Raw genomic sequence first — 13,390 nt, forward strand, 5'->3', positions numbered from 1 at the left:
AGGTCCCACGTTGAGCTGGCCAGGGAACTTCTGTCTTTCTCCATCTTCTTCTTCTTGGTCTTCTCCAGGTGGTGGTCGATGATGAATTGCATTCACTCTTGTGGTGCATGCTCTTTTATTGGAGCCTGAGAGTGGTGGGTTTGCAGCGCCGCTATGGTGGGAGAACTGCACGGCAGTAGTGATGCTTGTATCAGCACATTTGTATACTGTGGGCCAATTTGCATCTGAGTTGCTATACCGTGTTTGACCGCCGATATTGAATTAGGCATATATGTGGTAACAATGTGTGTGTGTGTGTGTGTTTATACATGTGCACACACATACTTCAAAGTAGTAGTAAAACATAATGAAGAAACTTTTGACATGATTTTTATCAGCTTTATACAAACTTATATAATTTTTTTCTGTTAATTAAATCTGTTGAATGTATCTTAGTTATGCTGATAAATGTTTGTAATTAATAATTGTTTCTCTTCTTATTTGTTTTCTAATTATTTTTTTATATAGGTATGGTTTCAGCATCAGATATGAAACAAAGCATTAATCAAGGTATACCATTAACACCATTAATGGCTAAACTTTCTGTATTAGCTAATGAAACTCAAACACCAATGACAAATGCACCATCCACTTCAACACCAAAAAGTTTAATAAGTAATAAACCATCAACATCATTCTCAAAAAACAAAAATTCTAAAAAGAATAATAGAGATAAAAATATTGATAATAATGTAGAAAGCAAAGATAATAAGGAGGAAAATTTGGAATTAAAAGAAGCTGTATTATTTGTATTTGGTGATAACAGTACATCATTAATGTTATTAATGGAACCACCAAGCAGTCAGGATCCTGATCAGATACACTGTCTTGTAAGTATATAATGTATTTTAATTCTTTAAAAAAAGTAAAAAACATATTTTTATATGTTTGTAAAAAATATTTGACACATTCATTGTTGCTGTGATGTTAAGTATTTAGACCAACTCATTGAAATGTCCCATTTGTTTCAAAGAATAAAAAATAAATTGTTTACTATAGGAAACTGAAAGAAACTATTTAAATATAAAGGAAAATCGTGGTGGAATTAGCGTCTCGGCCTTTCATCTAGAGGTCCTAGGTTTGAATCCCAGAAGGCCGTGGCATTTTTCATATGCTACAAAATTCCATTTCCATATGCCAAGCACAAGCTTATGTGACAATATCATCAAGAAAAAAAAAATATTTTAAAATTGTGTATAGATGGACTTTAATTTTATTTGTTAATTTCTAAATACATTTCATATAATTTGTTTATTATTTTTGTCTTTTATATGTAACCAGTATTAACGGTAATAAAAAGTATCATAATAAAAAAAAAATCTGATGTGGACACTACATGACTTCCTTGTACGCCTATTAAAGTACATATACACATTTTTTGCTATCAGAGGTTAATAATTATTAATAAATCAATATGTTTAAATTAAAAAACAAAAAATTAAAAAAAAAAGGAAATAAGTCTGATTCAAACTGATATGCCTTCCTCTTGTACGATCCAAATATTTGATTAATTAAAATTTTATTTGGCTATAATTCTGGAACCAATGAAAATAAGTACCACTGTGATATATCATTGAAAAGTTCTCTTAGGGCTGATGACTACAGTTGAGAAAAAGTCCAAAGTCCAAATTTTTTTTTGGATTTTGGGCTTTTTTAGACACTTTTGGTCCAGTTGATTGCAATCAAAAGGGAGGTGCACAACTAGATATTACAACAGTCCTAAATACAAAATTTCAACATTCTACGTTTTTGAGTTATGTGAAATACATACCCTTATATATCTTCCTTTCCTTCGTACAAGGAAGTAAAAATAATAAAACATACTTATATTTGTATCTGAAATTATGGTGCATTCATTTGTACGTACTACAAACACAATATTTTTAAATTACTTAGCACAATAATCAATAAAAATGACTGGAGGTTTCATTTTGTACTATGGCTAGGGTTGGACTTTTCTTGACAACTACTTGCATTAAACTTATGGCTGGATTCCCACTAATTTTTTAATGTTTTAAAATTAATGTATCATATTTGAAATGATACTTATTAGTTGACAAGGTGAGGTGCGTATTTAGAAAGTTTACTAACTATTGCTGTGTACATTCATATTCCAGTGGTACTAGTGAAGTAACTGCGACTTCTGCCATGAGATTAGATTAATGTTTTAAACATTATTGTCTATATTATGGATGCAGACGCATATCATGATAGTGGTACATAATATTATATTATTTATTAGGCTTTATTTATATTAATTTCATATTAATTAATTGATGTCATCTTAATCTCAATGTTTAATAATAAAACATCAGTTTTTCTTCTGTTTAATTATGGCTATTTTTGTATAAATAGTGAATTTTATCTTTTGCCCTGTTATTTTATAATAAGAGCAATTGTTTTCTTAGTCATTGTACTGACTAAACACATGCATGATTAGAATATATTGTACTAAAAAAAGTATATACTTTTTTTATTTACTAAGGTAAATAAAGTATAAATTTCTTACATGAATTGTTTTGGTTTAAGTAATGATATTATGACGAACTGAGATGGCCGAGTCATAGAATTATCAGTTAAAAGTTTGAAGTAGGTGTGTAGTTATAAGCTTTACATAGTTATGTGTTATTAGTAGTAAAAACAAATATTTTCTGTTCTTTGCATTGGAAATTGCAACAGTTGTTACTTAAAAGATGTCAAGTGAACATGGAAAACCTCTTCGCAGTCAAGCATGTCATCTTGCATTTGGAAATTGCAACAGTTGTTACTTAAAAGATGTCAAGTGAACATGGAAAACCTCTTCGCAGTCAAGCATGTCATCTTGCATTTAACATTATTAAGTTCATAGACAAAGAAAAAAATGGATTATTGGTGCCTCTTGTGAAAGTGATGGAATGTGCTTATAGAATGCTAAGCTTAAGCTGGTCTACAGTAATTGGCATCAGGAAAATTGGATACAAAGGAGAGGCTAGTGGTTGTCAAAGAAAAGAAGAAATATACTCCTCATACTAAATATGAAATAGATGATTTTGACAGATATGTTATTAGAAGAAAATTTCTTAAATATTTTGAATTCTAAAAGGAAATACATCCTATATGAAAATTATACAATTTTTGTCACGAGGAACTGAATTTTACTGCTAGTTAGAAAACACTAAGGAAAATTATAAAACATATGGGTTTTCAATTCAGGAAGTGTAAAAACAATAGACTGATTTTGTGTGAACGAGATGATGTAATCGCAAAACATGCATTTTTTCTTAGGTATCTGAGAAAGAATGCAACTTCTGAGTAAAAGAGACTGATCATATACTTAGATGAAACGTGGGTGCACACAAATTATACAGTAAAGAAGTGCTGGCAAATTGACTTGCTGACTTGTACATAATTTCAGTAGCAAACAGAAAGAAAGAAATTTACTGAAAATATATAAATATTCCTTTTCAAATGATGTACTTGGCCTAGGTGGATCAAATTAAAGTGTAGTTATGTAAAATTTAACATTTATAACTGGTTCAGAATTGTAGACAATTTGTTGTAAAGGTATGTCTACAGTATTAATTAGAGTGATGTGAAAATAAAAATATATGTTAATAATCATTTAATCTAAACATCTAGCTTAATTATATTATAAAATTTTGAAAAGGGTTAAAATTCAACTTAGAAAAGATAGAAAAGTCAAATAATCTTCAGAATATTGTAAAAAAAAGAAAGAGAAATTTTAATGATGAAAATTGGTTCAGTAATTATTGATATATTTGAGTTTTAAAAATAAAAAAAATAAAATAAAATTTTAATTGAAATAAGTAGCATTTTCAAAGAAATAAGGATTAAAACCATTAAATTATTTATTGTGTGAGAAAGTATCATTAAAATAGATTATGAATTCTTTGTGAAAAGATTATGAAATCTTAAAAAATGACAAATACAGAATATATATATGTATATATTTATTGAAAGTGAAATATTATTGCTATTAAAAAAAACTAAAATAGAAATAAAATTTATAAGTGTTAGAAAAAATAAGACCTTAAAATGCATCATGTAAATGTGAATCTGTATATTGTAATATCCTGTTTTCCATATGAATTATATAATTTAGATTCTGTTTCGTGGTAAAATATTATGGCTTATGTCTAAGATTGATGTGTCTCTTATAGAGGTTTAAAACTGTATAAATTTACCATTGTACAGGGTGCATGCATTCTGTACCACACACAAATATAGTAGAAAAAGTCCTTTTACCTCATTTACATCTCCTCACTGAAGTACTGAAAATTTTCAATTAATAAGTATCTATCTCTGGTGCTACCTGATTTTTTTTTATCTAGCTTTAAAAATATGATGTGAACTGTGTTAAGACTCACTCTCTTTTTCTTCGTATTAATTTATAAATTCATAAACTGTCTCGTTCTTCTTACTCTTTTCTAAAAGTAAATAAATTTGTATATTCAGCTAGCCTATTGTATCAGCTGATATTTTATATCTAATTCATTGTTATTATTAAAGCATTGTTCAGTCTAAATTTAATCTCATTCTGTCATGTACACTTTCACTAACAATGTAATCTTTTAATATAACAAACTAAAATTTAAAACATGTAATGATCATTATAACTTATTAAAATTAATATTTAATCATCAACTGGACAATGTCTTTTATTTATTACAAAATATGAACCAGCAAACTTAATATATAGAGTAATTACACCTAACTGAGGTACTACACCAAAGCGGTTAGTTATTTGAACAAACTGTGATAATTTTATATTTCCAGTTATAAAACATTATCATCTGAAATTGACAGAGATGGCATAGGACATGACTATATGACATTATATGCTACTTTCGTAGAATGCAACCTCAGTGGTTCCCAGGATCCGGCAATGCCATGCCCTGCGTGGGTCACTCACTCAGTAGGCTGGGACTCAGTTTTTTCTTTGTGCCATAGCTCAAACCAGTTCCCCTAGCCGGGTCTCCAGTCTTTTCATTTTTCGCCTAAACTAAAGGGGTCCTCAGCCACTCATCGAGAATGGTCCATCTCAGCAAACCGCCCTCTCATGAGCAGGGCAGCTCTTGTATTTCCTTACCTCCAGTATCAGTTCCCATTCCACTCCCTAGCGTCTCTCTCCTTGATTTGTATTCTGGTTACCATAGAGGCTACTTTATCCCATTCATGTTTTCCTTTTAGCATGTACTGCACCATGTTTTCCAGATGCAATTGACTTATCCTAAATGAGTGCCTAATCTCATCCCATCTATTACATCTGTGCACAGAGTGCTCTACTGAGTCAGTGTCATTACAGTATCAGCAGTCTGGGGGTTATCCGCCTACCAAAATGATGGAGGTAGGCCCCAAACTCACCGTGTCCAGTTAACAATTGTGTAAGATGGAAGCCCACCTCTCCATACCCCCTGTTTATCCATATGCTGACTTGGTATATTATCCTTGTGGTCTTGCCTCCAGTGTCTGATGTGCCTGCCATTCTTCAAGCATCTGTCTTTTAGCTTCACTTCTAGGTATCCCTCAGTTAACTCGTTGGAGCATCAGAACCCTAAGCCCGACAGAGGGTATTCACATTATGACTTCCACTGTGTTTTTTGATACCATCTTATATGCAGACACAATTCATATTGCTGCTCTCCTCTGCAGGGCGGATACGTTATTTAGGTTCTTCTTCTTATCAAAGGCCTCGGCCCATGCTGGGACCGCGTATAAAATAATTGTCATTGCAACTGACAGAATCAGTCTCCTTTTTGATGAACATGGACCCCTGTGACTGGTCATGAGCCTGCTTAATTTACCAATCACAACCTCAGCTTGCTGTGTTACCCTATTCAAGTGTTCCGTTTATAGCCTACTGGTTTGCAACCACACGCCTAGATACTTAATACATCTAGGTGTGGGGATTATCCTGTCACCTACTCTGACTCATATTTCTCTGATTTTTTCCAGCCTGTTAAGGGGACCGCTGTTGACTTATTAGGCGTTAATGTCAACCCTCTTTCTTCAAGCCACCTTTGTATACTATCGACCACAGCTGCTGCACAATCCTCTACTTCTTGTTCTGCGTCGTCTTGCCGGCGACTTTGAGAGCCAATTGGAGAGCCAATTTGTCGGCGTATGCTATCAGTTCGGTGTTCCCTTCAAACTCCAGTCTCAATACTCTGTCGAAGGTGAAGTTCCACAGGCTCAAGGACTGACGCCTGTGAAACCCCTCCGAATATCTCTACCGGAATTTTGCCCTCTTCAATACATACATGTGTTTTCCTCTGGTGCAGATAAGAGTTTATTATGCCCCTCAGATAATTACTAATATTCCTTTCTTGTAATGCTTCGTTGATTACAGGATAGGAGAGACAGCCAAAAGCGTTCCTGACGTCTAGGAGGGCTACTAACGGAATCCTCCTTCGACGCCAAGTGCCACCCGCTCTATCTGCAGACCAGCTAGTTACGTATTGTAAAGCATCTACCGTGGACCTCCACTTCATAAAACCGTATTGTCTAGGGGAGAATCTAACCGTCGTTTCTAACTCTGCCAATAACTATCAACAATCAGTCTTTCAAATAGTTTACCGATCGTGTTTAACAGATAGATTGGTCGATACGTGACCTCCATCACTGTACACCTCTTCTTAGGTATCAGAACCAGTCGTGCCTCTTTCCAGCACACCGGGAAACTAGAGACCTCTAGGGCCTGATTAAAGGCGTCTAACACAATCTAGGGGTGTCTGGCCACCATTTCCTTGACTATTTTACCTGGAACCAAATCTGGTCCTGGACTCTTGTTGTGATGTAATGTCACCACAGCAACCTTGAGCCTCCCCGATCGTGAATCTCGCATTGTGTTCAATTGTCATCTCTCGCCATCCTGACTCGACTACTGGGAAAAGTTCCTCTACAACTCGCAGCGCCACCACACTAGAAAAAATGGGGCTGGTCGTCCAAATCGGTCCATAACCATTTTGTAAGCACCCTCCAGGGGTTTTCTTCAAGATCTTCCAGCAGTTTGTGCCATGGTCTGACTTTGGCATCCTTTATTCCATTTGTTAATGCCTTCCTGGCATGGCAGTAATCTCCTCTTAACCCCTCGTCAACCCTACCGTTCCTCCTAGTATCTCGCTGCAGCCTCCTCCTCGAGGCAAGTGTTGCAGCTCTCCTCGAGGCTATGACAGAGGACCACCAATAGACTTTACGTTTACCCGGACCTTCCCTTGGTCCAGTACGTTTGCATACATTTTCTAAGTATTACGATAATCTTTGTGGCGTGATTTGGATATCTCCACAGAACGTACCCGAAACCTCGTTTATGACATCTCTTGTTACTCTGTAGGCTTCCAACGTGGAACTTATTATTTAAGTTTATTTATAACTTATTATTTAACTTATTATTAAGTTATTAGTTCAGGTCGAACTAGTTACGTATCTAACCATAACTGTGATTGCGTGGTGGTTCGTGGCTAATTCATGTTGTCTCACCATCCAGTTTCTTATATTCGGCACTATTCTTTCGGTCACAGTCATCACGTCCACGACCGAGCCACTACCTTGGGCAAAATAAGTGGGGACACGTCCCCTGTTGCATGCGACGAGTCCCACCGCCGCAAACATGATCGCTGTCAAGTATCCTTGACCTGTGGAAATCCTACACCCAGTTCTTGATATTCAGAGTTAAGTCTTTCATTAAAACTGTAAGCTTCCGGCTTCTTATCAATTCTTCTAGCTCGTCAATAAATTGGTGAAATCTTCCTGAATTTGGAGAAATATAATCCGAAATTAAAACTTGATCTGTTAACTCAATTGCAACAAACCCGTTTCTTCTAGTAACTCGTGACTGCGAACTGCCTCGAAACATTAAATATGGCTGCATCAGCATTTCGGTCAACTTTTCAAGTATGGGCTGCTACTCTCCTCAAATTGGCTCAGGAAATCAACTCCATCGTTCACTGCCATCCTCCAAATCAGATCATGCGCTATGGCACTACGATTTGCATTATATTCATTTTGTCGGTCGTTTACAGGCCCCACTATCGGTCCCAAGGCCCAACTGTGTTACATTTCAGACATTTTGGGAGTTAAGACTGTTTGACGGTATGGAGAAGATCTGCATATGTTCTACCCGATGATTTAATAGCCAGTGTAGTACTATCTGTTACTGTCGGAGTCGCTAGCTTTATCGCCGTAACCATCTCGCCTTGTACTTTTGCCGCCACAAGAGGTGTTACCATCCTGATATTTCCAATCCGCCCTCTGAAGGTATATATCAACATCCTTTTTACTGCTGCTCCCTGCTTTCCTTCCGGAAGCACGAATGTCGGTGACGGAGACTTTTCTACCACCTTCTTGACTGCCTTCAGAATAGCTCGTAATACTCTCCTGAACCCTCTTCTAGATCATAGAAGATCTTGTATTTCTCTCGAATAGATATGTCCTCGTTTCTCCCATTATTGATTTTTCCTTTATTATATCATCTGACATAATCTCTGGGGTCTGTGCAGCCATAGAACCCCGCCGACGTTCTATGTTTCTAAATTGGCAGATAATGCCCTCAGCCGATCCAGCATTGGGCACCTGTTGTACATACATTGACAGGTCAGTTGGCCACCTCATTGTCGCGAACCCAATCAGTTCTTCGTCTGCTAATTTTTCTTCTAGGATATTTTTCATATCGATTGTACGTGGTTCGTCCATCTGTGTTGCCTGTGTTACTAAATTTAATACAGTCAAAATTTCTAACAATGCCTGCAGCTCACTAAGTATTGATTGAAGTTCTCTCTCATGTGTATTGATAAAGTCGCTTAAACCAGTACCATGATTCTGTGTGAGTATGTATAGCGCAAGGCCCAGCCGATTTGTCAATTCCTTTAGGTTACCAGGTGGAGCGTCTTCCTCTTCCGTAAACCACTGTTTGACTTTCTTCCTTCCTTTCTCTTTTATGGCTGTTTTAGGAACGTTAGTCCCGGCCGAAGTTGCAGCTGATGGTTCATCCTCCATTACGTTTTTCTTTCCTCGTTGCCACAGGTGAAGTTTAACGTTTTTTAACTGTCACCAATGTTTACTACGCTCGATTACGCGTATTTTGATATCCCACGTGATAAGATTCAGGGTCAAAAAAAGGTGGAGTGGGGTGGTTTGTGGGGAGGTAGAATGTATAAAGTCAAAAAAGGGATAAAAAATTGGGGTGGGTCCTAAACTGTATCCCCTCAAAAATTGTGGGGAGGGGGTCAGGGGTTGGAGGGACATGGGGGGGGGGGATTTGGGGGTAGGATGGACAGGGAAGGAGATGTAGGCCAAAAGGTGTTTCCCCCTATATACAATCTAAACACTTAGAATATTTTACTTACCAGTAAACTTGGTAAAAATTTTCAAAGTCCTTGTTTACAGCATTGTCTTTTTGTACTGACTTGCAGAGCAAGAAATCGATCAATTGTAGACCTTATTACCATAAGCAATAAGGTCAAACTCACAAAAATCGTAATAAAAAAGTAGTCCATTGTCCAAAAATCTCGAAAATCACAAAACGCCCACAAAAATTTAAACCACAAGTTCCAATTGTACAAATCAATAAATTCTAAAAAAAATCTGCCCAAAAATACAAAAATTGAAGAACAAACTGTCAGCATGTCTGTCTGACATATTAAATATTTTGTTACACACTATGTCATTTAATTCACAACAGAGTATTACATACATGAAAAATGCTATCCAACTTTGCTATGTAGTGTTTATGATATGATAAAATGAAACTATAAAAAATTAAATCAAATGAAGTGAACTACATTCTCATTTTACTTTAATATATTTCTATATTTCTAAAAATATCTGTTGATTTAATTTTTACAGTGGGAGTCATGTACTAGCTTGCTTTCAGAACTAGAATCAAGGTTACGTAACTGCATGGAGCATTGTCCTAACACTGGTATGTCTGCAGTCGACTCATATAGCTTTCTGTGTGTAGAACCAGAATGGGGTACTACACAGCGGGGTGGATCTTGGACAGCCCCTCAACTAGAATTATTAACTACATTACACAGTGATTTAAATACAAGTCCAAATATCACTGATTTCATTGTCAGGTAAAATACCGATTATGTATTTTATATTCTCATAAATTTTAAAATGTAAAAGGATAACTATAATACTGTGTGCATAGCCTATTTCTTGGTTCAAAACTGTTTCCAAAGGAAAAAAATAAAATTGGTGTTTTTGAATTGACTTTGATATTCAGATGTCTAGAGCAAATAAAAGGGATGCAAAGGGGTGTAAATAGACAATCAGTTTTTAAAAGGATTATAAATAATATTATATAAATCTGCCACCCAGACATATGTACCTTTATCATCATAATGCTACCTTTAGGCAGCAGGTGTACATTTTGCTTAAATCCACTTGTACAGCAAGATCAGATTATTTAGAACTGAAAGAATGGAAGCAGCTTATCACTGGAAAATGATTTTTATCATCTAAAAATAATCTACAATTTGTTGCGTTTTCTCCAGAAGATCCAAAACCATGAAAACAGGGGTTCATTGCAATGAGGAACATTCAGATTTTAGCATGAAAAGTTCTATTATTGATCAAATTGTTATTGATTTTCATTATATAGTTAGCATAATCTTCTAATAACTGACTGCACAAATAATAATCTTCATGCCAGCTAGGTGGAATATTGAAATTGCAATTTTACTACATTGCCAATATACATAAATCGTCTCTTCCTTACCTTTTACCATAAAATATTTTAAAAAATTACACTTTCTTGTGGAAATGATATGTTGGTTGAAGTTTGTAGATCTGGATTAAATTTTTAAAATTGACTATTTTTTCAACTTTTTCAAAAGTTTTTAAACTTTAATGCTAACATTTTCATTTTTAGAAAAGTAATAAATCATGTAATAGAATGATTTTTATCCAAAAATAAAAAAAAAAGTTTTAATATTTTGAAAAGATAAAAGATGAATTAATTAAATAAAAAAAATAAGTCAATTTTGAAAGATGTAGAGTTCATCCTGTGAAATTTCTGATTCCAAAGGCCAGATATAAAACAAAAGATTAATCTGAATAGTAATTAAGACATTTAATTTTTTGAAAATAAAGTTTGTTAATGTTTAACTAGTTTTCTTGTTATATAAAAAAATATTCCTTTCTTAATATAAAAAATAAATTACCATTATTAATAATTTTATTTGATATTTGAAAATAAACTTATCTTGATGTTTACTGATCCAATCCGTTCACATAAATTAAAAACCCATACTAAAAAATATAGGATATTTTAAAAATTTGTTTGCTTAAAAAAAGTAATTTATTCTGATCTATCAACACAGATCGGACTGAAATCTTTACGAGTGATAATCCTCTTCACTGACATCATGGCTAGAGCTGGACTGTTGGAACCAGGGAGGATTTGTGAAAATGTTATAAAGAAACTATCGTATTTAAAATTAAAAATTATATTGCTTAAATGTAAAACAGCAAGAAGTAAAATTATAACTTGTAAATTATAATTTTAAACTTATAAAAAATTCCCTTTTTTGGAGGTTGCAATATGCTGATGGTGAACAAAAATAAAATAAAAAATTAATAATAAAATATAAAATTTAATACTTATTAAAGATTCAGTTCGCTTAAGTTACTGATGCCTTTGTTAATGATCTAATTGTTGATAGGGAAAAAATATATACTTAATGATATTTTTATCTAATTAAAACATTATATTACATAATTTGAAAACTGTTATAATTGAACTTACAGAAGAATGAAAAATATGAAATTAATTTTCAGAAAATTCTAAAGGCAATGAGATTTTCATTATGAAATCAGCCCAGTAGTTATTGAAATATTCAAGCTTGAAGTTTAAATAGATTTTAATTGTAATCGATAGCATTTTGAAGCGATAAGGTATAAAACTACATGCAGAAACATCGTTATCGTGTGGAATTATGTACAGTTAAAATGGGAATTAACTCTTTCTTTCTCCAGTAAAAAATTGAAAACTGTAAAAAAATGACAAAAATGTTTAAATTTGACCAGTTTGGCAAGTACTCAACCTATAAGAAGAAGGGAAGTGAATTTTGAAAATTGGTCCACAGGTTCAAAAGTTATAAGAATTTAAAATTTTTAATGCAAACAAAATACTATTTGACCTTTTATTTATTTAATAAAAAACCATTGGACCTTTATACTTCGTGATTGAAAGTTCCAAAATATAAATAAAATTTATAAAAAATTAAAAAGATGAAGTACTGAAGGCTAGCCAAAATGAAATACTTCAATAATGTCAATTTGAGGTTCAAAATTTCCAAATAGCTTTCTGGTTTAACAAGATTTGTAACTAGAGATTAATAAACATAATCTTAACATTACTGAAACAGTTTAAAATATTAATTATTAAATTAAGTTGTAATGCTTAATTTTAACTTAGGTTAAATTACTTTTATCAGATTTTTTTCTTTTTGTTTGGTAAATTCTGTATGTTAAAAAGTAAAATTTTATTTTTTCTCAAAATATTTGAGGTCACAATACATTGAATAATAAATTACAAGAAATTTTCCTGAGTAAGGTGATAAATTATATCCATGAAAATCTATATTTAAATTATAGTTATATGTGTATGTAAATAATTTTATTTTATTTTGTTTTATAGATGTGATGAAAGCATCGTTTATGCTTATCAGTGTGGTAAAAAACAAGTGTTTTATCAACAAAGTACTGGTGGTAATAATGCATTATCTGGATTACCTACACCATCTGATTTGATGGGAGTTGTACCGTTAAAAGCAAGAAGACGATTAGAAAGAGATCATAATATTATTATCTTATAAATCGTACAGTTCAGCTTCATCAAGGTATATTTTATTAAAATAAAAAATATTTTTTCTTGTCCACATTTAACTTTTCCTATTTATTGAACTTATTCAGTCTGAAATTGTAAGATTAAATACTAATAGCAAATTAGTATATCGATAGACAACATGCTGGTTGCTGTCTTTGCACGTCCTTAGCTTGTAAACTGTGATAATATTAATTTTCCAGTTCATATGCTGAATATATGCAAATAACGCATTAATGAGTGATCCAAGAACATGTTTGTTTACTAACAGTATCTGCTGTTGGAAATATATTTTAATATTTAGAATTATAATCTATTAGTTTTTATTCCAGTTGATTATGCATTTTTATACTTAAAATATCCTTTTAATTTTGTATACATTATGTAATGTATGCAAAAATATTCCTTGAATTAAGCTTAAAAATGTGTTTTGGTTGTTCATTTGACGTTAATGTATTGTTGGCTTCTAATTAACAAAAAAAAAAAAACTGTTATTCATTATTTTAACAAGCTTAGTAG

At 33.1% G+C, this 13,390-nt stretch overlaps 1 protein-coding gene across 4 annotated transcripts in view; it reads left to right on the forward strand.

Moving 5' to 3' along the window:
* Nucleotides 1-13,390, forward strand: part of HPS4 (Hermansky-Pudlak syndrome 4 protein) — a 122,852-nt gene that overhangs the window by 95,293 nt on the left and 14,169 nt on the right. For all 4 annotated transcript variants that reach the window (XM_075364760.1, XM_075364761.1, XM_075364762.1 and 1 more), the window contains 3 exons: nt 508-869; nt 9,883-10,115; nt 12,686-12,887. In XM_075364760.1, the coding sequence (XP_075220875.1) occupies nt 508-869; nt 9,883-10,115; nt 12,686-12,863 (773 nt within the window). In that variant the 3' untranslated portion in view covers nt 12,864-12,887. The remainder of the gene's footprint in view (nt 1-507; nt 870-9,882; nt 10,116-12,685; nt 12,888-13,390) is intronic.

This window comes from Lycorma delicatula, chromosome 4 (assembly GCF_047948215.1).
Source record: "Lycorma delicatula isolate Av1 chromosome 4, ASM4794821v1, whole genome shotgun sequence".
Taxonomy (NCBI): Eukaryota; Metazoa; Arthropoda; class Insecta; order Hemiptera; family Fulgoridae; genus Lycorma; species Lycorma delicatula.